The 24,007-nt window shown below is 42.7% G+C and overlaps 3 protein-coding genes across 11 annotated transcripts in view; 2 read left to right on the plus strand and 1 right to left on the minus strand.

The window, feature by feature from the left end:
- Positions 1 to 662, plus strand: part of LOC118366967 (src kinase-associated phosphoprotein 1-like) — a 35,683-nt gene extending 35,021 nt beyond the window's left edge. For 2 of the 5 annotated variants that reach the window (XM_035749853.2, XM_035749884.2), the window contains exon 13: positions 1 to 662. The gene's annotated coding sequence lies outside the window, so the exon portion shown is untranslated. The other 3 variants (XM_035749866.2, XM_035749893.2, XR_008088212.1) reach the window with 2 other exon arrangements.
- LOC118366942 (uncharacterized) lies at positions 415 to 16,688 on the minus strand. 4 transcript variants are annotated; one of them, XM_035749817.2, is made up of 8 exons: positions 14,973 to 15,137; positions 14,715 to 14,792; positions 14,193 to 14,251; positions 13,698 to 13,784; positions 4,728 to 4,828; positions 4,501 to 4,596; positions 4,077 to 4,298; positions 415 to 1,897 (listed from the first exon to the last, which is right to left on the minus strand). In XM_035749817.2, exons 3-8 carry the CDS (start codon positions 14,217 to 14,219, stop codon positions 1,201 to 1,203), a joined length of 1,230 nt encoding a protein of 409 aa, XP_035605710.1. In that variant the 5' UTR covers positions 14,220 to 14,251; positions 14,715 to 14,792; positions 14,973 to 15,137; the 3' UTR covers positions 415 to 1,200. The 4 variants fall into 4 exon arrangements, with proteins under 4 accessions (XP_035605710.1, XP_035605702.1, XP_035605726.1 ...); XM_035749809.2 differs by having other exon boundaries at positions 14,880 to 15,132; XM_035749833.2 differs by lacking the exons at positions 14,715 to 14,792; positions 14,973 to 15,137 and adding an exon at positions 16,374 to 16,688.
- Positions 15,334 to 24,007, plus strand: part of cbx1b (chromobox homolog 1b (HP1 beta homolog Drosophila)) — a 15,941-nt gene continuing 7,267 nt past the window's right edge. The window contains exons 1-5 of one of the 2 annotated variants that reach the window (XM_035749926.2): positions 15,334 to 15,692; positions 17,485 to 17,569; positions 18,735 to 19,140; positions 19,257 to 19,419; positions 19,509 to 19,603. In XM_035749926.2, coding sequence (XP_035605819.1) covers positions 17,515 to 17,569; positions 18,735 to 19,140; positions 19,257 to 19,419; positions 19,509 to 19,603 — 719 coding nt within the window. In that variant the 5' untranslated portion in view covers positions 15,334 to 15,692; positions 17,485 to 17,514. Of the gene's footprint in view, positions 15,693 to 17,484; positions 17,570 to 18,688; positions 19,141 to 19,256; positions 19,420 to 19,508; positions 19,604 to 24,007 lie in introns of both variants that reach the window. The other variant, XM_035749935.2, reaches the window with a different exon arrangement.

Genomic DNA, 24,007 nt, shown 5'->3' on the forward strand with positions numbered 1-24,007 from the left:
GGATGTTCTAACTAATCCAGACCTTTTCTGAAGGGAATAACCACACACACGGTTCATTTCCTGGACACAGATTAAGCCGAAGAGAAGGACAAACTGAAGGACTGGCTTGAATTGGGAGGATGATCATGAGCAAAAGCTTTTGGTTTACTTCCCAAAGTTGCAAAGAAAATGTTGCGATCCATTTAATAAACAAACACAGGAGACTAGCCAAACTGATGACATGGTGTGGCAGTCAGGAACAGCGACTTTACATAATATGAAAAAGCAATACTACAAGGCGCAGCTTCATGTCAGACATAGCGAACTGATACTGTATACTGGTTATTGGGGTGGGATTGGTGTAGTGTGGGGGGATCCATGGGTGGATTTGGATCACATCTTACTCATTTGTCAGGAAGAATGATGGTTCAAATAGGATGTTAGGTACTGTATTTATTTCTCAGAGATCAAATTATATTTCCACAGAATAATGTTTCTGGAATGAAACCTGTTTCAGCACAATTCTTGTGCTTTTAGGTGGAACGACACTCATCCTCGTTTGTTCAAGCTGAACCCAGAAACCCGCCCCACAACAGCAACACAGAATGGCTAAGGGAACGCATGCAGGATGACACTTTCCCCCCCCAGAACTTATGAATAAAACACAGTCAAAGTTGATTTCATGATAAGTTGCAAGTGTCTTGAGTAACATTCACCCACACCAAACTCAAGTAATCACGTTTAAACAGCATCACAGTTCTGGATCACACAGCATTCAGAAGGCATGTGAATTATTTGCCACATTAATGCCATTGGGGCAACACAGCTGGTTGAGTTAGACTAATTCCCTCTCCGACTTTGACACCATTGGTCCGCTGAGCATTGGGTACCTCAGGTGTTATTTCTTCATGTGAGGGATCTTGGTTAGTTTCGGGCTTTATAATGTCTGTTGTTGATGACTTCTTCTGCTTCTGTGTGGTCTGATTTGTGATGTCCCTTCTCAGGAGCTGACTCCATGTAGCCATTTGTCTCGTGTCCTTGTTGTCACTCTCCTTATTACTCCCATCGGATGTTGTAGTCTCCCCATTCCCAAGACTCTCCCCGTCCTCTCCATTAATTTCCTCGTCACTATCAACCTCTTCTGTTGTGTCCAGCTGATTATCTACTTGTTGAATGTCCAAGGGAGTCTTCCCTTGGGTTGCCTCATCGCCACTTTCCACCTCAAGATGAGTCATCGATTTCTACCTTTTGTGTTGAGTCATCAACACTTTCCACCTCTAGGCTGATCTCTACGTGGGAATTGATCTCATCCGTGTGTCCTTGGCTGTCCAGCTCAATGGCTGTTACTGTGTCTTTGTCACTGTCCCCTTCAGAGGTTGTTTCTTGAGCTTCTTCCGCAGGGTTAAGGTCCTCTAGAACGGTCTCCCTTAGGCCATCTTGAGGGGTTTCCTCATGGATGTCTAGCTCTGGGCTACTCTGTTTGGGAGGGATTGTCTGTGTAGTCGTGTCTGTATGGGTCTCCTCAATGACCCTCTCATTCTTCACCTCCGTTACACACTCCTCCTCCAAGCCGGTGTACTTTTCAGAGTGCGCTTCCACAAGTGTCTGCTGTTGACAATCCCCTTGGTGGTGGATCACCTCACACCACCTTTCTGGGGTAGAGTCTTCATGGCCTTCCCACTTATAGATAGTCTCCACTGGGCTGTGTGTCTCCAGGGCGGCCTCTACATGGACGACATCGTGGTCCTCTTGGGTGACCTCTGAGGAAGGGTTCTCACCCAGCTTGAACTCTACAGCGTCTATGTCATGGGGGTCAGCTAGGAACTTCTCGGTCCGTAGGCCCTCTGGCTCACTGGAGGTGAGGTTCACAGGGGTGCAGGGCTCTTCACGTCGCAGGGTAGGTAGATGAGGAACAGGGCTGTGGGGAACGAGAAGGCCATGAAGTAACAACACTCAACATGACCTTTATACCGACATGTAAAACCTGAAATGCAAGTCTGGGTAACGAATTGACGCCAAGACTGATTTTTCACTTTAAAATGTACAGTGGGGCAAAAAAGTATTTAGTCAGCCACCAATTGTACATGTTCTCCCACATAAAAAGATGAGAGGCCTGTAATTTTCATCATAGGTACACTTCAACTATGACAGAAAAAACGAGGGGGAAAAAATCCAGAAATTAACATTGTATGATTTTTAATGAATTTGCAAATTATGATGGAAAATAAGTATTTGGTCAATAACAAAAGTTTCTCAATACTTTGTTATATACCCTTTGTTGGCAATGACAGAGGTCAAACGTTTTCTGTAAGTCTTCACAAGGTTTTCACACACTGTTGCTGGTATTTTGGCCCATTCCTTCATGCAGATCTCCTCTAGAACAGTGATGTTTTGGGGCTGTTGCTGGGCAACACGGACTTTCAACTCCCTCCAAAGATTTTCTATGGGGTTGAGTTCTGGAGACTGGCTAGGCCACTCCAGGACCTTGAAATGCTTCTTACGAAGCCACTCCTTCGTTGCCCGGGCGGTGTGTTTGGGATCATTGTCATGCTGAAAGAACCAGCCACATTTCATCCCCACATTTCATGCCCTTGCTGATGGAAGGAGGTTTTCACTCAAAATCTCACGATACTGGCCCCATTCATTCTTTCCTTTACACAGATCAGTCATCCTGGTCCCTTTGCAGAAAAACAGCCCCAAAACATGATGTTTCCACCCCCATGCTTCACAGTAGGTATGGTGTTCTTTGGATGCAACTCAGCATTCTTTGTCCTCCAAACACAACCAGTTGAGTTTTTACCAAAAAGTTATATTTTGGTTTCATCTGACAATATGACATTCTCCCAATCTTCTTCTGGATCATCCAAATGCTCTCTAGCAAACTTCAGACGGGCCTGGATATGTACTGGCTTAAGCAGGGGGACACGTCTGGCACTGCAGGATTTGAGTCCCTGGCGGCGTAGTGTGTTACTGATGGTAGGCTTTGTTACTTTGGTCCCAGCTCTCTGCAGGTCATTCATTAGGTCCCCCCGTGTGGTTCTGGGATTTTTGCTCACCGTTCTTGTGATAATTTTGACCCCACGGGGTGAGATATTGCGTGGAGCCCCAGATCGAGGGAGTTTATCAGTGGTCTTGTATGACTTCCATTTTCTAATAATTGCTCCCACAGTTGATTTCTTCAAACCAAGCTGCTTACCTATTGCAGATTCAGTCTTCCCAGCCTGGTGCAGGTTTACAATTTTGTTTCTGATGTCCTTTGACAGCTCTTTGGTCTTGGCCATAGTGGAGTTTGGAGTGTGACTGTTTGAGGTTGTGGACAGGTCTCTTTTATACTGATAACAAGTTCAAACAGGTGCCATTAATACAGGTAACGAGTGGAGGACGGAGGAGCCTCTTAAAGAAGAAGTTACAGGTCTGTGAGAGCCAGAAATCTTGCTTGTTTGTAGGTGACCAAATACTTATTTTCCACCATAATTTGCAAATAAATTCATTAAAAATCCTACAATGTGATTTTCTGGATTTTCTCTCACATTTTGTCTGTCATAGTTGAAGTGTACCTATGATGAAAATTACAGGCCTCTCATGTTTTTAAGTGGGAGAACTTGCACAATTGGTGGCTGACTAAATACTTTTTTTGCCCCACTATGTAAATAAAAAAATACAATGATTGTAAAGTTAAACAAACCATAAAACTCTATGCACAAGGACTACTTAACAATTTCCACAAAAAGCCCTTTACTTGAAGCAGTGCAGATGCAAAGATTGGTAACAGAATGATGGCACAAACAGCACAAACCACCATTCTGTTACCAAACATTGCATCTGCCGGGATTCAAGCCAATCAGCCCTTTTCGGCTAGGCACCATAAAGGCAATATTACCGCGGTCGCGGAGATCGCATTCAAAGTGAACGCTGCAGATGTTGGCTCAATCGGAAATGAGTTATGCGGACTGGATTGAATACGGGCCTAAACCACTGTTTACTGAACACACTCAAGTCTATTCGGGAGCACACCAGGAGTTTGAACTCAAAACTACAACTCATTTGTGTCTGTGTGGACAGTTGTGCTATTTGATCTATTGACACTCCAGTCTTACCTGTCCATGGACTCATAAGGAACTGGAGTAAGACTCGGGTCCTGGGCTGAGTCCTCTTCTGGAACCCGGCCCTCATTGGATGAGCCGTAGGTGAGGATGGCCTCTGTCACAGTGTAGGGGGTGTGGCCCTGCACACAGTCCAAGATGTGACCAACCGGCAGTTGGGTTTGCAGGAAGAGGTGGAGCTGGCTATCTGACAGACATACTGTCATGCTACACACTCTGAAGAAAGACAAACAACGTACGCCAATGTCATGCTCAATGTTGGGGTCTCATTTTATCTGATTAGTCATGTTTTTTTTTTAAAGTTTCCTTTGTGCTCATTTCAGGTATGACAATATAATGACCAATAGAGGGAACAACCAAGCACTATAATTGAAATGGTGAAGTCGTAGCTAATTATTAACTTAGGAGAGAAACTGACTTGTCCAGAAAGGACTGCAGGCCTTTCCTCCTCTTCTCCAGGAAGTCCTCACCACTAGAGGAGAAGAAGGGCTTGCTGGGCAGGTCTGGGACAGGTCTATAGGACAGAGAATAACCCAAAGTGCGCAGAACAGGACAACTTCACATTAAAAGTTTCAAATTATTATTTTTTCTACAAAAAAAGGAGGAGTTAAGCCATGCACATTGGGGGACATTGCTATGACTTACACCAAGCCAGTGTTCTTCTGCATCCTCTTCTTGAGCCAGACAAACTCACTGTAGCGACGGCGCACACATGACGTCTTGGCCGTGAAAGCCTTGCTGTTGGTCTGTGAGTAAAAACAGAGGGTGCACCATAATGTCATGTGGATACAGACAATACCAATGGGAGATATGGACAAAAAGTCACATTTTGCACGATAGCAATAAATAAAACTTTTTTACTTTCCATTAGCGGCAGGGCTCTAGACTGACTTTTTCCAGTACCAAGTAAGACATGAAAGAATTTAGCTATTTATCTAACATGTTCAGGGAACATCGATGGATGTTTTGATGTGCAACATGTCAAAATAGGATTCAGAATGAGCTGATTTATTTTAGGCTCTTTACAGATCAATATGCCTGCATATTTTTGGGGCATATTGGTCTAGGATATATGCGACATACTTCACCCACCTGAGGAAGCGGGAACTCAAAACACATGAGCTAGATTGCTAACTAAATATGACATTGGTGCTGGATAGCCATTTAATTGATCGAACAGTAATTGTAATGTCCTACAAAAATGTTCATCTCCATTACATACTCTGCCAAGTGATGGTATTTCCTCAATATTGAGAGTAACAATATGTTTATACTCACAGAAAGGTGAGACTTGTATCTTTAGCAGTAAATGTTTTTTTTAAAGTGTTTTGCCTCAATTATATTTTTAAAATGCTTCTCAACTTCCATTTGTATGTGCTTATCAGAATGCATCTCTCCTTTCACTTCGTGCACAAAGGGGGGGGGAGGGAGTGAGAGCCAGCAGCGATACCAGGACAGGCCAGATATTTTCTTTGCAGGAAGTAGGTTAATGCACATTACTGTTGACTTAGCCTCATTGAGAACCAGGCTTCCCAACTTGGAAAGCTTGGTGAAGTCAATGGCACAAAGTATCAAGAAGACTGTGTCAATCAGTGAAGCCTCGCAACACGTCAAACCAATCAACTGCCTTGCTTGGGCAGAAAGTGTTCAAGTGTTCAAGCCATACAGTCATTGGTTCAAGCAGAGGAGTTGTAAATGCCTTCAACTTCATTTTGTCTATAGAGCACACCTCTCGCAAAACAGAATTACGTTTTTCCTCAAGGTTTTCTTCCATTTTCTGCAATGTTGCAATCTTGCACACGCACCAACTCTGCAAAATGTGTCCTACCTGGTCGGAAAACAGTGACGAGCACGCAGCACTGCTTCTACAGGCATGTGGGGGAAGGGTTATTTAAATGGAACATTCAATATAAATTCCAGGAGACAATTATAGCCGCTTCGGCTAATGCAAAATTCTCCTGACCTTCAAAGTAGGGGTGAATGAGGTATGGCTAAGCGAGACTACTGTTGACCAAATAATGGTAAACAAAATTGCTTCGGTAAGAGGGTAATGTCTGTGTCAGTAATTTTAGCTTTATCGTCCCAGCTCTAGCCCAACCACCTTTGTCCCTAGTATTGATAACTATTTGGAAAACAAAATTGACATTTACACTGAGTATACAAAACATTAAGAACACCCGCTCTTTCCATGACAGACTGACCAGGTGAATCCACTTCAAATCGGTGTAGATAAAGTGGAGGAGACCGGTTAAAGAAGGATTTTTAAGCTTTGAGACACGGATAGTGTACGTGTGCCATTCAGATGGTGAATGGACAAGGCAAAACATTGAAATGCCTTTGAACGGGTTATGGTAGTAGGTTCCAGGAGCACCGGTTTGACTGAAGAACTGCAACACGGATGGGTTTTTCACACTCAACAGTTTCCAGTGTGTGTCAAGAAAAGGTCCAGCACCCAAATGACATACAAACAACTCGGAAACAACTGTGGGAAGCATTGGCATCAACACGGGCTAGCATCTCTGTGGAACGCTTGACACCTTGTAGAGTCCATGCCCCGACGAATTGAGGCTGTTCTAAAGGCAAAGCGGGGTGGAAAATCTGAAGTGTCAGCCAGTCTTGCCGCAGAACGAGACACAGTCTGCTTCAGAGAAGCCATTTAGTCTTGAGCCATAATCAATTACCCATTGAACTGATGGCTTCTCATTGATAACATTCCGCTCTAGAAAATATTAACATCTATCTTAGGACTTATTCTGCTTTTATCAGGTAGTGCTTAGACGATAACATCCCCACAGTCACTGTGCGTTCTTACCCAAACCAAAAGCCTTACATTAACGGTGACCTCCACGCTATGGCAAAGGCTGGAAAGACTGCTACCACTGATGGTTTCTCATTAGCTAGGTTTCCATCCAATTAGCGACAGATTTATGCAAATATTCAAAAAATGCACATAAAATATGCATAAAAACAAAGTCCACTATTTTCCCACCAGAGGTGTGTTTCCATCAAATGTCCTTGTTGCAGGTATAAGGCTATGCGAGACGCCGTAGTGCACATAAAATTCCATGTACCGAATTTAAAAAAGACATGTTAGGGCCTACAGAGTGACGCAGTGGTCTAAGACACTGCATCGCTGTGCTATTAGAGATCCTGGTTAGAGTCCAGGCTCTGTCGCAGCCGGCCGTGACACCCATGGGGCGGCGGTGTCCGGGTTAGGGGAGGGTTTGGCCGGCCAGGATGTCCTTGTCCCATCGCGCTCTAGCGTCTCCTGTGGTGGGCCGGGCGCATGCACGCTGACACGTTCGCCAGTGTGTCCTCCGACACTTTGGTGCGGGTGACTTCCGGGTTAAGGGGACATCCTGTCAAGAAGCAGTGCGGCTTGGTTGGGTCATGTTTCGGAGGACACACGGCTCTCGACCTTCGCCCCACCCGAGTCCGTACGGGAACTGCAGCGATGGGGCAAGACTAACTACCAATTGGATAACACGAAACTGGGGACAAGGGGTAATTTAAAAATAAATAAGATATTGTTTATTTAAAAAAATATATTAAAAAAACTTGTTAACTAGTTAAACTTCATTCAACTATGTAAACTGGAAACCACATATCATGAGGCTGCATTTATTGTAGCTGGGGATTTTAACAAGGCTAATCTGAAAACAAGTTCAGATGACACAATCGCCACCACACTGCACTAAACCATCTGGACAAGAGAAATACCTATGTAAGAATGCTGTTGGGTCCCTGGGTCTCGACCTGGCCCTGTGCAACTGGGTCCTGGACTTCCTGACGGGCCATCCCACAGGTGGTGAGGGTAGGTAACAACATCTCCACCCAGCTGATCCTCAACACTGGGTCCCCACAAGGGTGCGTGCTCAGCCCTCCCCTGTACTCCCTGTTCACCCACTGCGTGGCCATGCAAGCCTCCAACTCAATCATCAAGTTTGCAGACGACACTACAGTGGTAGGCTTGATTACAAACAACGACAAGACGGCCTACAGGGAGGATGTGAAGGCCCTCGGAGTGTGGTGTCAGGAAATTAACCCCACACTCAATGTCAACAAAACAAAGGAGATGCTAGTGGACTTCAGGAAACAGCAGAGGGAGCAGCCCCCTATCTACATTGATGGGACAGCAGTGTAGATAGGGGAAGTTAAGTTAAGTTCCTCTGCGTACACATCACGGACAAACTGAAATGGTCCACCCACACAGACAGCGTGGTGAAGAAAGCGCAGCAGCGCCTCTTCAACCTCAGGAGGCAGAAGAAATTCAACTTGTCACCAAAAACACTCAAACTTGTACAGATGCACAATCGAGAGCATCCTGTCGTGCTGTATGACCGCCTGGCACGGCAGCTGCTCCGCCCACAACCGTAAGGCTCTCCAGAGGGTAGTGAGGTCTTCACAACGCATCACCGGGTGCAAACTACCTGTCCTCCAGGACACCTACACCACCCGATGTCACAGGAAGGCCAAAAAGATCATCAAGGACAACAACCACCCGAGCCACTGCCTGTTAACCCCGCTATCATCCAGAAGGTGAGGTCAGTACAGGTGCATCAAAGCGGGGCCCGAGAGACTGAAAAACAACTTCTATCTCAAGGCCATCAGACTGTTAAACAGCCATCACTAACATTGAGTGGCTGCTGCCAACATACTGACTAAACTCCAGCCACTTTAATAATGGAAAAATTGATGTAATAAATGTATCACCAGCAACGCCACTATATATAATATTTACATTACTCATCTCATATGTATATACACTGTACTCTATACCATCTACTGCATCTTGCCTATGCCGTTCAGCCATCACTCATTTATTTATTTCTATGTACATATTCGTATTAATTCCTTACACCTGTGTGTGTATAAGGTAGTTGTTGTGAAATTGTTAAATTACTTGTTAGATATTACTGCATGGTCGGAACTAGAAGCACAAGCATTTCCCTACACTCGCGTTAACATCTGCTAAACGTGTGTATGTGACAAATAAAATTGGATTTGATCCAGGCTAATAACGACTAGACATTTTTTACATTAGCATGTTCTTACATGGATTTAGATATATTTACTCAAACCTACTGGCCCAAACAGAATTTCTAATGGCCCGGACATGAGTTCTTTTATAAATGCATTTATTTTGGGACATTGCAAAATATGACCTTCTCATTAAAGAAAGGATAAATATATTGTTTCGGATGATAATAAAAACATGTTTTCTTTAGTTACTTTTTCCTCAACTTGTTTCTCTAACTTTATAGCAAGTCAAGCTAGCTTGGTGATGAGTTGACTAGTTGAATCAAAAAGGTCAAAAATAAAGATATGCACCCCTTTGGTTCCCCAGGACCAGGATAGAGAAATGCTACATTGGGGTTCTGAAGCTGACATCCTCTACCATTGCATATCAACTTCAATTTCTGTAAATCAGTGCTGTGATTCTCACTCCATCCTGCCAGCAATGGGTTGGGTCAACCCGTTCAGCACTGCAACTGTACTGCCACTGTAGCGCAAGTCCACCTCTCAAAGTTTGCATATCATCACCTTCTCATTTAACTTCAACGTTTTTATTTTATTTTACCTTTATTTAACTAGGCAAGTCAGTTAAGAACAAATTCTTATTTTCAATGACGGCTTAGGAACAGTGGGTTAACTGCCTGTTCAGGGGCAGAACGACAGATTTGTACCTTGTCAGCTCAGGGGTTTGAACTTCCTTCCAGTTACTAGTCCAACGCTCTAACCACTAGGCTACCCTGCCGCCTATTGCCATACACGACTTCACTGCTGTTGATTCCCTGTGTCTCTCGCTCTACCATTTTTCTATTTGTTAATTACCATGACGTGCGGAGCGCTTTATATCCAAGGCAAATCATTTGAAAGACTCATATCTCCTCCTACTAAACACAAAAAGCATTGTTGCATTAGATGTTTGTTTAATTTTCCCTTTATGATGTTGATGAGCAGGGCCTGTGGTAGTTAGTGGTAACTGCACCTTGATTTTACACTGAACAAAAATATAAACATGACATGTAAAGTGTTGGTCCCATGTTTCATGAGTTAAAATAAAAGACTCACAAAATTTTCCATACACACAAAAACCTTATTTTTCTCAAATTGTGTGTATTGTGAGCATTTCTCCATTGACATACATTTACATTTAAGTCATTTAGCAAACGCTCTTATCCAGAGCGACTTACAAATTGGTGCATTCACCTTATGACATCCAGTAGAATAATAGTCACTTTACAATAGTTAGTCTAAATCTTAAAGGGGGTGAGAAGGATTACTTATCCTATCCTAGGTATTCCTTAAAGAGGTGGGGTTTCAGGTGTCTCCGGAAGGTGGTGATTGACTCCGCTGTCCTGGCGTCGTGAGGGAGTTTGTTCCACCATTGGGGGGCCAGAGCAGCGAACAGTTTTGACTGGGCTGAGCGGGAACTGTACTTCCTCAGTGGTAGGGAGGCGAGCAGGCCAGAGGTGGATGAACGCAGTGCCCTTGTTTGACAAGATAATCCATCCACCTGACAGGTGTAGCATATCAAGAAGCTGATTAAACAGCATGATCATTACACAGGTGGACCTTGTGCTGGGGACCATAAAAGGCCACTCTAAAATGGGAAGTTGTGTCACACAACACAATGCCACAGATGTCAAGTTGAGGGAGCATGCAATTAGCATGATGACCGGAGCTGTTGCCAGAGTATTTAATGTTGATTTCTCTACCATAAGTAGCCTTCAACATAATTTTAGAGAATTTGGCATTACGTCCAAACGGGCTCACAACCGCAGACCACATGTAACCACGGCAGCCCAGGACCACCCTATCTGGCTTCTTCACCTGCGGGATTGCCTGTGACCTGACTGCAGGTTGGTGTCGTGACCAACTTCAGTGTGCAAATGCTCACCTTCAATGGACACTGGCACGCTGGAGAAGTGTGCTCTTTTTGGATGAATCCCGGTTTTAACTGTACCGGGCAAATTGCAGACAACGTGTATGGCTTTGTGTGGGTGAGCGGTTTGCTTGTAAACAGAGTGCCCCATGGTGGCTGTGAGATTGTGGTACAGATTTATTTAAATGGACTCTTATCCTTATATGAACTGAAACTCGTTAAAATTGTAGAAATTGTTGTGTTTATATTTGGGTTCTGTGTAATTTAGCAAAATAAAATGATTTTAAAAAGTTTTCAGTAAGGGATGATGAACTTTTTGAAAAAATCTCTGTCATTTAATCGTTGTCGCACCTAGTGCGTTCCTACCCGAACGAAAAGCCTTGGATTAACGGTGACATCCGCACTATGCTAAAGGCTAGAGTTACCGCTTTTCAAGGATGGTACACAGATGCAGACAAGTAGTCCCGCTACAACCTTTGCTGAGTCATCAAACACACCTGCCTCTTTTTTCCACCGCTTCCTCTTTTGAGTCCAGGGATTAGGGCCTGGTCCGGAGTAAGCAGATTGTCTAGAGCTGCCAACTCAAGTAGAAATGTTCATCCAAATTGAGGTTAATAACGGCTGTTTTGATGTCCAGAATCTGTTTCGGTCGTAGGAAAATATGGCGGAGACATTATGTAAAAACCAAAAGTTAAAACCAGCATAAAAAAAAGCGGATCAATAACTTAAGTTGCTCGGGTGTCCACATCACTGAGGACTTAACATGGTCCACACTCACAATGCGGGCACAACAGCGCCTCTTCTCCCTCAGGCTGAATAGGTTTAAATATGCGATTGGTACTCCTTGTATATAGCTGATGTTCTTGTGCGTTTTCTTTTCTTTTACAAGACCTTCCACAATGATGCAAAGTTAAGGAAAAGAAAAACACAAGAATGTCAGCTATATACAGTGGGGCAAAAAAGTATTAAGTCACCCACCAATTGTGCAAGTTCTCCCACTTAAAAAGATGAGAGGCCTGTAATTTCCACCATAATTTGCAAATAAATCCATTAAAAATCCTACAATGTGATTTTCTGGATTTTTTCCCCTCATTTTTCTGTCACAGTTGAAGTGTACCTATGATGAAAATTACAGGCCTCATTTTTAAGTAGGAGAACTTGCACAATTGGTGGCTGACTAAATACTATTTTGCCCCACTGTACAAGGCGTACCAATAGCATATCAACGTGCAGTAATATGTGGTAATTGAGGTAAGTAGGCAGGCAGGGGTAAAGTATCTAGGCATCAGGTTACAGAATAATAGAAGTAAAAAGTAGCGACTGCGTGTATGTGAGTACGTGTAGAGACCTTGCCAGGCGGTCGTAGAGAGAACAGTCCATGGCTTGGGTGGCTGAAGTCTGGCAATTCCTTGTAAGAGAGCTTGTAAGTAAACATTTCACCTGTTGTATTCGACACATTTAAAACATGTTCTGCATTATGTCCTTCTGATGACTGAATCAAGCACATAGGCTAATGTCAGGAAGGGACAAGGACAGTACAGATTAAGAACTTGAACTGCAGGATTCCATTGTGTTTACAGAGAACAAGGTCAACACTAGATTGTCAAGCAATTTGAATAAAGCCGTCCAATGTTAAAAGGTAGACTCAGCAAAATAACCTTGCCACGAGCAGCAGCGCAGATATTGAGATGAGCGAGATGTAAGACTTCGCTCTCACAGTCACACAGTATCTGCGCATGTGCACAGGTTTGCTTCATGCTGTTACAGCGTGGTAGCCAGTGCACCAAAACAGCGGAGAAGTTGAGACTCGCACTTCAACGCTCTTCGTTTTTGCGGAAATTGACCCACTGCGGTTTACTTTCTGCATCGATATCATGTCGCCGAGTCTACTTTTAAGCATCCAGTTTCTCCAGCTAGCCAGCGCAAAATGTTGTTATGGGTTCGAGAATAAGTCTACATCAAAATAGCTTGATGCTGGTTTAGCTATTCATCACCATGAGTCAAACATCATGGCGAGAGCAAAGTGAATTGCAGAGATTAACAAAAGGCACATGATAGTTGTAGAATTCATAACAAACATGTTTACCTCTGAGAACTTCTGTAAAGCATATTCAGTATATTCATAGTGTAATTTTTGTAGTTGATCATAGTGTTTTTTAGTATTTAGAAATATAACTTTGATGTAGTGGGAAACGTCATGTGAATTGAAAATAATTTGGCCTTGAGCTGGGCCTCTAGTGCCGAAATGATAAGCAGCCAGCAGCAAATCACATTTGTGCAGTGCCTGAAGAGGATAATGGACAGCTATGGAAAATTACCAGTTATTATGTGGGAGTCATGTGCTGGCTGGAAAGTATATATAGAACTTCCTGTAACATTCATATTTTAGTGCATTTTCTTATGACACTTCTGGTTTATAAACATTTGAAAGTCAGAAGTTTTGTCTCTGGTTCTGTTAAAAGGACAATGATTAGGAATAGAGTACAAGATTTATCCTTCATTCAACTCCAGCATTCTAACCCACAGGCCATCCACTTTAGTGACATGTAGGTTAATTTGGTGATAGGAGTAGTAATTTGTTTTTCCTGGTCCTGACTCATCTATGATAAATGCACATCATGAGTAAATTATTATTATTACTTCGGATCTACAGCTCTAATAAGGACTTACGCACTCATTGAGACAACTGCTTCTTTGTCAAGTTTAGACAGTGAATGGACACTCACATGTAGGAATATCTTGAAATCTACGTATGAATTCCAAGACCCGTCATTCTGAACCCGAGGATCTTGGACCCGCACAGCAACAAACTCCTGCAGAGACAAACAAAAGACTGCTTTCACTAACAGAGGCAGCTGCAGGCAGTTTGTGTAGCTAAATTGGTTAATCAACAGCTTGCAAAGCTAGGAGGAAGTGATACAACATGGTGTTGATGGTTCCATGTCATGGGGACAATCTCAATTGAAAATCATCGGGTCTCTCCTCGCCTCCTTTTCAAAACCCATTGGAGGATTTAGGTCAGAGGGGTGGGACATTTAGATTTCTCATCAATGGATTTAGATAAGGAGGCGAGGACAGGACGTGAGGAGTATGCAATTGAGATTCTCCCATGATTGCGCGACACAACTGTGTATCCTTTTTTCACCCAACAGTTTTGTTTACCAGAGCATACAGTGGAGAAAAGTGTCAGAGTAAATGGGGAGAGAATGAGGGTAACTTACATCTTCTTCGTGATTCTTAATCATCATTCAGAGTATATGTTAATCCATTGAAGAACAATCTGTGTAAAAAAATAAATTTAATAAAGTATGTTTTTAGTTCCACCTCTAAAAAAAAACTATATATCGGCAGATATATCGGTGACTTTGCTGCCTCCGTAAAAGAGGTATTGGAATCGGATGCAAAAATCTAATTTCGGTCGGGCTCTAATTTACATATTTTCGTGATTCTTAATAATTGTTCCGTAGGCTACGCTGCACATGATACATCTGCCAAACAAAGAAGGAACCACAAAATGCAAGAATCAACGAGTCAGCATAGGTGGAAACTGCCAATGCTTCTCTTCCACAGGTGGCACCTCTCAAGTCTCACTAAAGCACTCAGTCACATGAGGACAACGGTTCAGGGCCACAATAATCTTTGTGAAAAAGGTACGCATCGATATCTCAAATGCTGTTAGTATTTTGCTTCTCTTTGCTGTTAGCCATGGGAACAGAAGATTGGGGAGGAATTCCTTCACTTGCCATTTGCCCTCAAGATAACCCCCCCCTCCTCGTCTTGATAGCACAGAGACGCAATAGGTTTAACTCCACCAACCACTCCTGTGTAAAAAAAAAAAAAAGTATTTGACTGTAGGCACGTTGTAAAAATAAATGTTGATACAATTCAAAAAAGTCACTGACACTAACGTTTGTTTACCCACACTTCCTAGCTAGACTAACTATGTTTTGGAATGACAACTTGGGCTAGGCTAGCTAGTAACGTTCATATGAAGTCAGTACATTTGTAACGTCTTCTTAAAAATGTGTTTTGAAAGAGCCACAAATAATTAGCTAGCTAACAGTAGCAATTCAGAGTTGAGCGCTTCGACCGATATTTAGAAACACTAATTCTACAAGTGTCGAATTACAACCAATACAAAGATCTGCGGAACTCGGCGCAGTTTCGACGAAATTTTAATTCACTAAAATCATGCCTTGGCATCAATTGAGACGCAATTTCCGTTTCCGGGCAAACTCAAACCCTTTAAATAAATAAATAAATAAAAACAGTCGCCATTTCCCTTCATGATAAATGTTACAGCACCGACATTTTTGACTTTATTAGCTAAAATATTATGGACAGGAGGAAATCATACACATTTAGTAGAAAATGTTGTATTAAAATGGAACATGTTCGAACGGGAGCGGACATATACCGCGTTGGTACACTCACTGACCAGATCGGCCGACTAGCTAATCTCTAAATCATCTGAGACACCTACATGAGATAATTTTGGTTACATTGGGAAATCCACACAATGTAGAATCGATGCACGTGTACAAAGAATTTTTGAGATCGGAGACGAAGGGGGCGGACACGATATTTAGCTTACACAAGCTCATATTTGATTGATAATAAACTAAACACATTTATAAGAAATTATAACCCATATTATTTTGCTAATCATATACACATTTGAAAACAGACACTGTTTTTCCTCTTGAAATACTCGTTTTGAGGTGAGTTGCATTCTATTCTTGCTAGTCTTCGCTACCTGCACGTTTGTGTTGGGAAATAATGTAATTATAGCTAGCTGCAGCGAGTATCTTGCCACCTACAGAACGATAAGAATGCATTTCTATATACATTGCGCTTTGTTGGGTTAACTAGCTAGCTAACACATTCAGAATGTGCATGCTAGCGATGCTTTTGTTTTCTATTGAAACCAATATGGAGGAAAGTGGCGTGTGTAACTAGTACTCGAGAGCTCGTCTGAATCGGGGATGAACCGTGGCTCTGTAAATAACAGGGAACACGAGTAGCTAGACCACTAGCTCAGTTTTCAAACGATATTAAAAAAAATATTTTGCTAACTGATTATTTGTACTCTGGTCAAGCATGATGCCGTATCACCACAGAGTTTCTAAACGATTTTTGGTTCACCTCGTATTGTAGCCAGTGTTGCCAACAATTATTCAGTTGGGGCGGTAGGTAGCCTAGTGGTTAGAGCGTTGGTCCAGTAACCGAAAGGTTGCAGATCGAATCCCCGAGCTGACAAGGTTAAAATCTGTCGTTCTGCCACTGTTCATAGGCCGTCATTGTAAATATGAATTTGTTCTTGTTCTCTTTAACTTGTCTAGTTAAATAAAAAATAAAATAAATAAAATATTTATCAGTAAGAATCTGTATTGGCTCCTTGCCTTGTCGCTAGAGGACCGTTTCCACGACAACGTCACAGCACCAATTTGCCTTGCTGCGGTACAGCTGATTTTTTTTCCCGTGTAGCGTTTTTGTCGCCTTTCCCGCCGCACACCTCCTCCCCTTGTGATTCTATGCCTGTGTGTGCGCTGTTACTGTGATTTCTGTTCCACAGACAACTTCTCCCACTCTCGTTTGCGGCATAATTGTTGGGGAAAATTCGCTTAAAGCTATCAAAACTCCCCAAAGGCTATCTGAAAGGTAGCTGCATTTTGTCGCTCGACTCTTTTACCAATAGAAGTCGCCGAAGGTATCTGAAAACTCACCAAAATAGAGCGACTAAGTCGGCTAAATAAGCCCCTAGAAGGGTTTTGACTAAATTGAACACAGCTTTTGCCAGATTTGACTTTTCGTAATAGGTTAGGTGAACGTATGCAGCAAGTTAGAATAATTAACGTAGCAGGTTAGGATAATTAAGTTAGGGTTAGTTAAAATACCCAAAAAGCTGTATGCCTTCTAGTTTAGGACCCCCTAGTGAGCGTAGTTTTTCCTCATGTAGTAAAATGACAAACAACGTAAAGGGAATAATAGCGCCATCACCGGTTGGCCTACTCATATTGTAAGTGGTTACTTGCCCTCCAGTTGTTGCACAGGTTGAAGGAAGTGTTTAAACTATATATCTCCTATATGATGGCCCCAGTAATTTTGCGAGCTACCGCAACATCTGTGGTCAATTGAGCCCAACAAAAAAATTGTAGCTGCCCAAGGCCACCCCTGTCCATATTCTTGTGCTTCTCTCCAGCACTGTACTCATTTGCTATTAGAAATTTGCATACGGGTACTCTTGATGCACATCCATTTTCAGTATCTACAAAAATAAACAACTTACTGTGACATTTAGGCATAGTATACCTGTAAATACCATTCACTCCCCAAAGTTCTCACATTTTTTTGCCCAACTACATCAAGGGCCCATGTTAGAGCCCTGTAAAACATGGTATAGACATGTAGACATTCATGAATCACTTTCTCTCCAATGCTATTTTAAAAAAAAAATCCTGTCTACCTTGTTGATTCCTGACCCCCATCGCCCCTACTCTTGACGTTGACCAGGAACCAACTGCTGGTCCCACGGTCTACCTGATGAGTATGAGCGAGTCTACAGAACCTTCTAATGATGCTCCCACTCTCACTGAAGGTCTTATAACATTTTTCAAATATACAAGCCATTTCTCTGTTTTGTCTGTGTAAGGGGTAAAGGGAGTAGATGTTTTTGCAAAAGTCAAGCTGCTATTTCTACTAACAAATCTTCTTCTGCAGCAGTGGGTAAACATAGGCGTTTATCATTTATGTGTGGCACTCCGTGATGTTGTGAGTTTCCCATCTACCTCTGTGTTTCACTGAATTACAGTATATCATTTCAAAAGGTGATGCTACCTCTCACAAGACGCCATAGAGCTTAGCATCTGTAGGCTTTAAAGGGGCAATCTGCAGTTGCTACATACGTTTTTGGACTTATAAAGGAATGCTATACAGTCATGACTGAAGTTATTGGCACCCATGGGCACACACACATGAGCAAAAAATACTATCAAATAAATAATACAAATACTGAGCTATATTGTATGCAACAAAAAAAGGGAACAATTTATACTAGTACAATTATTCAGAAATTGATTTAACGAGTCATTAAAAAAAAGGGTTATTTTCTGGTGTGTGCCTGGCCAAAGAGCTCTATTTTCAAAAGGCTCAGTGCTGTTATACTCACAATGGGAGGATGCCAGAGTATTGAAAACGGGTGGTAATAACTTTGACGTATCTTTTTAGATTTGTTTTATTACTTGTCAAACAAAATCTCCTCTGAGCAAGTGTATTAGTATAAAATAATTGAGCATACAATATAGCTCAGTATTTGTATTATTTATTTTAGTATTTTTTGCACATCTTTATCAAGGGTGTCAATAATTTAGGTCATGATCTGACTGTATACCCGTTGATTCTTAAAGAAAATAACTTATAAATGCCTCATTAACTTAAATTGTCTTACCACCTCAGAACCCAAACTATAAGCTTGTTTTACTCCAATGTTTGTAAACATTGTAAATGTTATTAAACACATCAACATGCTTAACTATACTTTTCATATCTTGGTTGGTCAGTCCTTGTAGTATATGCATTTGAGAGTGGTTACATTTCTCCAGGCACATCCCTTAGCTTTTTTTTTAACCAAAACAGAGGCGGAGAATTCGCTTTGTTATTGTTTCAACTGCGGATTACCCCTTTAGTGAAAAGTTCAGTATAAGTGTCACCTCAACAGAGTGGCCGTTTTCTGGAGCCGTGATTTGCTGCTCCTGCACCCACAGCCCACATTACCCCTGCACCTGCAGACAACATTTCCCCTGCACCTGCAGACAACATTTCCCCTGCACCTGCAGACATCAATCCCCCTGCACCTGCAGACATCAATGCACCTGCAGACATCAATCCCCCTGCACCTGCAGACATCAATCCCCCTGCACCTGCAGACATCAATCCCTCTGCACCTGCAGACATCAATCCCCCTGCAGCTGCAGACATCATTCCCCCTGCACCCACAGCCCCCACCCAGTCTCAGGTGACGATGACAACGGCGGCTGAGAAGAAGGCAGAGGATGTGGTGCCCGTGGAGGAAGAGGAGGAGGAAGAAGAATATGTGGTGGAAAAGGTCTTGAATCGAAGAGTAGTGAAAGGAAGAGTGGAGTACCTTCTCAAGTGGAAAGGCTTTTCGGAGTGAGTTTCCACAATATCCCTAGTGTGTGGATTGCTTGTATTGACCAATCAAAACACCACTTTCCCTCCAATGCCGTTTTCGGGCTTGATTAACACCTGCCTGTGTGTTTATTCAGTGACGACAACACATGGGAACCAGAGGATAATTTGGATTGCCCCGACCTGATTGCACAGTTTCTGCAGAAACAGAAATCGGCCCATGAGTCTGTGGGTAAGAGGAAGTCTGCAGAGACTAGTGTGGAAGGAGAGGAAAGTCGACCCAAGAAGAGAAAAGATGACGTAAGTCCTAAAGACCGACGCATGTACACAGATGCAATCATTTGTCTTTGCTCTGTCACATTGATTGACTGCGATTCACTGTGTTTTAGCCAGAGAAACTAAGGGGCTTCGCTCGAGGTTTGGATCCAGAAAGGATTATTGGTGCCACTGACTCCACTGGAGAACTCATGTTCCTCATGAAATGGTTTGTATAGCCTTTAATCGCCCTATTCATTTGAATTTATTTGAACCTTTATTTATACTGCTTACTAGACCTAATCATGGAGCAGTAGCATGTCCTGTTGTGCATACTGTCTACCTGTCAATTCCCAAACAGCGTAGATCAGCATACATTTCAAGCTAGTCCATGCTGGTCTGATGCTGGTCAAACTGGTCTGACCAGCATGGACTAGCTCAGGAATAGGCAACTAGGGTGGTGCAGTGGTTAAGGGCGCTGTACTGCGCTGTACTGCAGCGCCAGCTGTGCCACCAGAGTCCCAGGCTCTGTCGTAACCGGCCGCGACCGGGAGGTCCATGGGGCGACGCACAATTGGCCTAGCGTTGCCCGGGTTAGGGAGGGCTTGGTCGGTAGGGGTGTCCTTGTCTCATCGCGCACCAGCGACTCTTGTGACGGGCTGGGCGCAGTGTGTGCTAGCCAAGGTGGCCAGATGCACGGTGTTTCCTCCTGCGCATTGGTGCGGCTGCGTTCCGGGTTGGATGCACACTGTGTTAAGAAGCAGTGTGGCTTGGTTGGGTTGTGTATCGGAGGACGCATGACTTTCAACCTTCGTCTCTCCCGAGCCCGTAGCGATGAGACAAGATAGTAGCTACTACAACAATTGGATACCACGAAATTGGGGAGAAAAAGGGGTAAAATAAAAAAATTCAAAAAGATTAAGCCGTTGGTCGATTTTTTTATTTTTTTAATTTTTTTTTAGGAGAACCTAATCATTTGTAAACTGCAAATTTACCACAACTGAGCCCAAATCCAATCATCCATACCTTGATTACATTGAGACACAATCATCTCTTTTTTTCTTTTCTCGTGGGAATACTTGGGAATAGATTTCTTAAATGAAACACATTTTTAGCCAAATTCCTGGTGATTTTAGTAATTTCTGACTAAACCAAAAACCCTTAACATTTACCGTAACCATTTTAAATTTCAACTTCAAATGGGGTGACTTTCCAAGGATCCCGTATAACCTTTTTTAGAATTTAAAAGCTCAGCAAAGTTCAAATTGGAATACAATGTCAGATATCTTGTTTATTTATAGAACAGATTAATGTGATATCACCATGCAGGATTCATCTAACAGCAGAACCAAATGACCTGGATAACAGTTGCGATTACATTAAAAGTAAAAAACGTAAGTGATCAATGCTGTTCAAGATTCTCCACTGATTATTACAGAAATTGTGAAGATCTCCACAGACCTGCTATTACCTATGCATGCTATCTTGAACATTCATGCTTTATATGATTACATAGGAAGAAATGTACAGTGCATTTGGAAAGTATTAAGACCCTTGACTTTTTCCTTATTTTGTTACATTACAGCCTTTTCTAAAATATATATTTTTTAAATTCCCTTTCAATCTACACACCATATCCCATAATGACGAAGCAAAAACAGACTTAGACAATTAAAACAAGGAAATATCACATTTACATAAGTATTCAGACCCTTTACTCAATACTTTGTTGAAGCACCTTTGGCAGCGATTACACCCTCGTCTTCTTGGGTATGACGCTACAAGCTTGGCACACCTGTATTTGGGGAGTTTCTCCCATTCTCTGCAGGTTGGATGGGGAGCGTTGCTACACAGCTATTTTCAGGTCTCTCCAGAGATGTTTGATTGGGTTCAAGTCCAGGCTCTGGCTGGGCCACTCAAGGACATTCAGAGACTTGTCCCGAAGCCACTCCTGCCTTGTCTTGGCTGTGTGCTTATGGTCGTTGTCCTGTTAGAAGGTGAACCTTCGCCCCAGTCTGAGGTCCTGAGTGCTCTGGAGCAGGTTTTCATCAAGGATCTCTCTGTACTTTACTCTGTTCATCTTTCCCTCGATCCTGACTAGTCTCCCAGTCCCTGCCGCTGAAAAACATCCCACAGCATGATGCTGCCACCACCATGCTTCACCGTAGGGATGGTGCCAGGGTTCCTTCAGACGTGACGCTTGGCATTCCGGCCAAAGAGTTCAATCTTGGTTTCATCAGACCAGAGAAGCTTGTTTCTCATGGTCTGAGAGACCTTTAGGTGACTTTGGGCAAACTCCAAGTGGGCTGTCATGTTCCTTTTACTGAGGAGTGGCTTCTGTCTGGCCACTCTACCATAAATGCCTGATTGGTGGAGTGCTGCAGAGATGGTTGTCCTTCTGGAACATTCTCCCAACTCCACAGAGGAACTCTAGAGCTCTGTCAGAGTGACCATCAGGTTCTTGGTCACCTCCCTGACCAAGGCCCTTCTCCCCCGATTGCTCAGTTTGGCCGGGTGGCCAGATCTAGGAAGAGTCTTGGTGGTTCCAAACTTCTTCTATTTCAGAATGATGGAGGCCACTGTGTTCTTGGGGACCTTCAATGCTGCAGAAAGGTTTTGGTCCCCCAGATCTGTGCCTTGACACAATCCTGTCTTAGCGCTCTACGGACAATTCCTTCAACATCATGGCTTGGTTTTTGCTCTGACATGCACTGTCAACTGTGTGACCTTATAAATAGACAGGTGTGTGCCTTTCCAAATCATGTCCAATCAATTTAATTTACCACAGGTGGACTCCAATCAAGTTGTAGAAACATCTGGTAGGCCTACCACAACAGTGGCCTGATCACAGACAACGACAAGACAGTCTATAGGGAGGTCAGAGACCTGGTCGTGTGGTGCCAGAATAACATCCTATCCCTCAACATAGCCAAGACTAAGGAGATGATTGTGTACTACAGGAAAAGGAGCACCGAGCACTTCCCCATTCTCATCAACGGGGCTGTAGTGGAGCAGGTTGAGAGCTTCAAGTTCCTCGGTGTCCACATCAACAACAAACTAAAATGGTCCACCACACCAAGACAGTCGTGAAGAGGGCACGACAAAGCGTATTTCCCCTCAGGAATCTAAAAATATTTGACATGGGTTCTGAGATCCTCAAAAGGTTCTACAGCTGCAACATTAAGAGCATCCTGACTGGTTGCATCACTTTCTGGTACGGCAATTGCTCGCAAGGCACTACAGAGGGTAGTGCGTACGGCCCAGTACATCACTGGGGCTAAGCTGCCTGCCATCCAGGACCTCTACACCAGGCGGTGTCAGAGGAAGGCCCTAAAAATTGTCAGAGACCCCAGCTACCCCAGTCATAGACTGTTCTCTTTGCGACCGCATGGCAAGCGGTACCGGAGTGCCAAGTCTAGGCCAAAAAGGCTTCTCAACAGTTTTTACCCCCAAGCCATAAGACTCCTGAACAGGTAATCAAATGGTTACCTGGACTATTTGAATTGTGTGCCACACCCAAACCCTCTTTTTACGCTGCTGCTACTCTCTGTTTATCATATGCATAGTCACTTTAACTATACATTCATGTACATACTACCTCAATTGGGCCGACCGACCAGTGCTCCCGCACATTGGCTAACCGGGCTATCTGCATTGTGTCCCACCATCCGCCAACCCCTCTTTTACGCTACTGCTACTCTCTGTTCACCATATATGCATAGTCACTTTAACCATATCTACATGTACATACTACATCAATCAGCCTGACTAACCGGTGTCTGTATGTGTCCTCGCTACTTCTATAGCCTCGCTACTGTATGTAGCCTGTCTTTTTACTGTTTTATTTCTTTACTTACCTATTGTTCACCTAACACCTTTTTTTCTGCACTATTGGTTAGAGCCTGTAAGTAAGCATTCAACTGTAAGGTTGTATTCAGCGCATGTGACAAATAAACTTTGATTTGATCTCAAGGATGCTCAATTTTGAGTCTCATTGCAAAGGGTCTGAATACCTATGTAAAAAAGGTATTTCTGTTTATTTGTAAAGAAAAAAAGTGCCATTTTTTTATTGAATCCATTTTAGAACAAGGCTGTAACGTAACAAAATGTAGAAAAAGTCAAGGGGTCTGAATACTTTACGAATGCACTGTATAATTACAGTAATCTCATTGTGAGCATGATATTTACTGTATTACAAAAATGTATATTGAATTGTTTGGTTGACAACACAGTCAAATATCAACATTTAGAGGAGGCTTAATCCCAGTTTTTAACTTTTTTATTTTTGGTTTAGTCGGAGACATGAATCCAATATATAATTTAACTTGTCGACAAGTTAATAGGCTGTTTATTGTATTTCAATAATAATAATAATAATTGACATGTTGGATTCACGTCTCCATCTCAACCAAAAATCAAAGTCATAGGATTAAATCAAACTTTAAAAGCACTTTAAATAACGTTTGATTTGATTTAGTCCTTGTATTTTCCATGTAGATTCCACATCACAATAAATTGTCAAATTACATTGAAACAACATTAGTTCGACCAGCTGGTGCCCAGTGGGATGTCTTAAATAATTAAGCACTTTGATGCTGGTTTTTGCTAGTCACCAGCATCAAAGTGTCCAAAA

This window comes from Oncorhynchus keta, chromosome 3, assembly GCF_023373465.1.
Source record: "Oncorhynchus keta strain PuntledgeMale-10-30-2019 chromosome 3, Oket_V2, whole genome shotgun sequence".
NCBI lineage: Eukaryota > Metazoa > Chordata > Actinopteri > Salmoniformes > Salmonidae > Oncorhynchus > Oncorhynchus keta.

Bases quoted from the DNA above. Each gene is read 5' to 3' on its own strand.
- LOC118366942 (XM_035749833.2), bottom strand. From the start codon at position 14,219: ATGATGATTAAGAATCACGAAGAAGAT. The intron at 13,785-14,192 runs GTAAGTTACCCT...TTGTCTCTGCAG, and splicing joins TTAAGAATCACGAAGAAGAT to GAGTTTGTTGCTGTGCGGGT. The intron at 4,299-4,500 runs GTCAGTTTCTCT...GTCTTTCTTCAG, and splicing joins CTGCAGTCCTTTCTGGACAA to AGTGTGTAGCATGACAGTAT.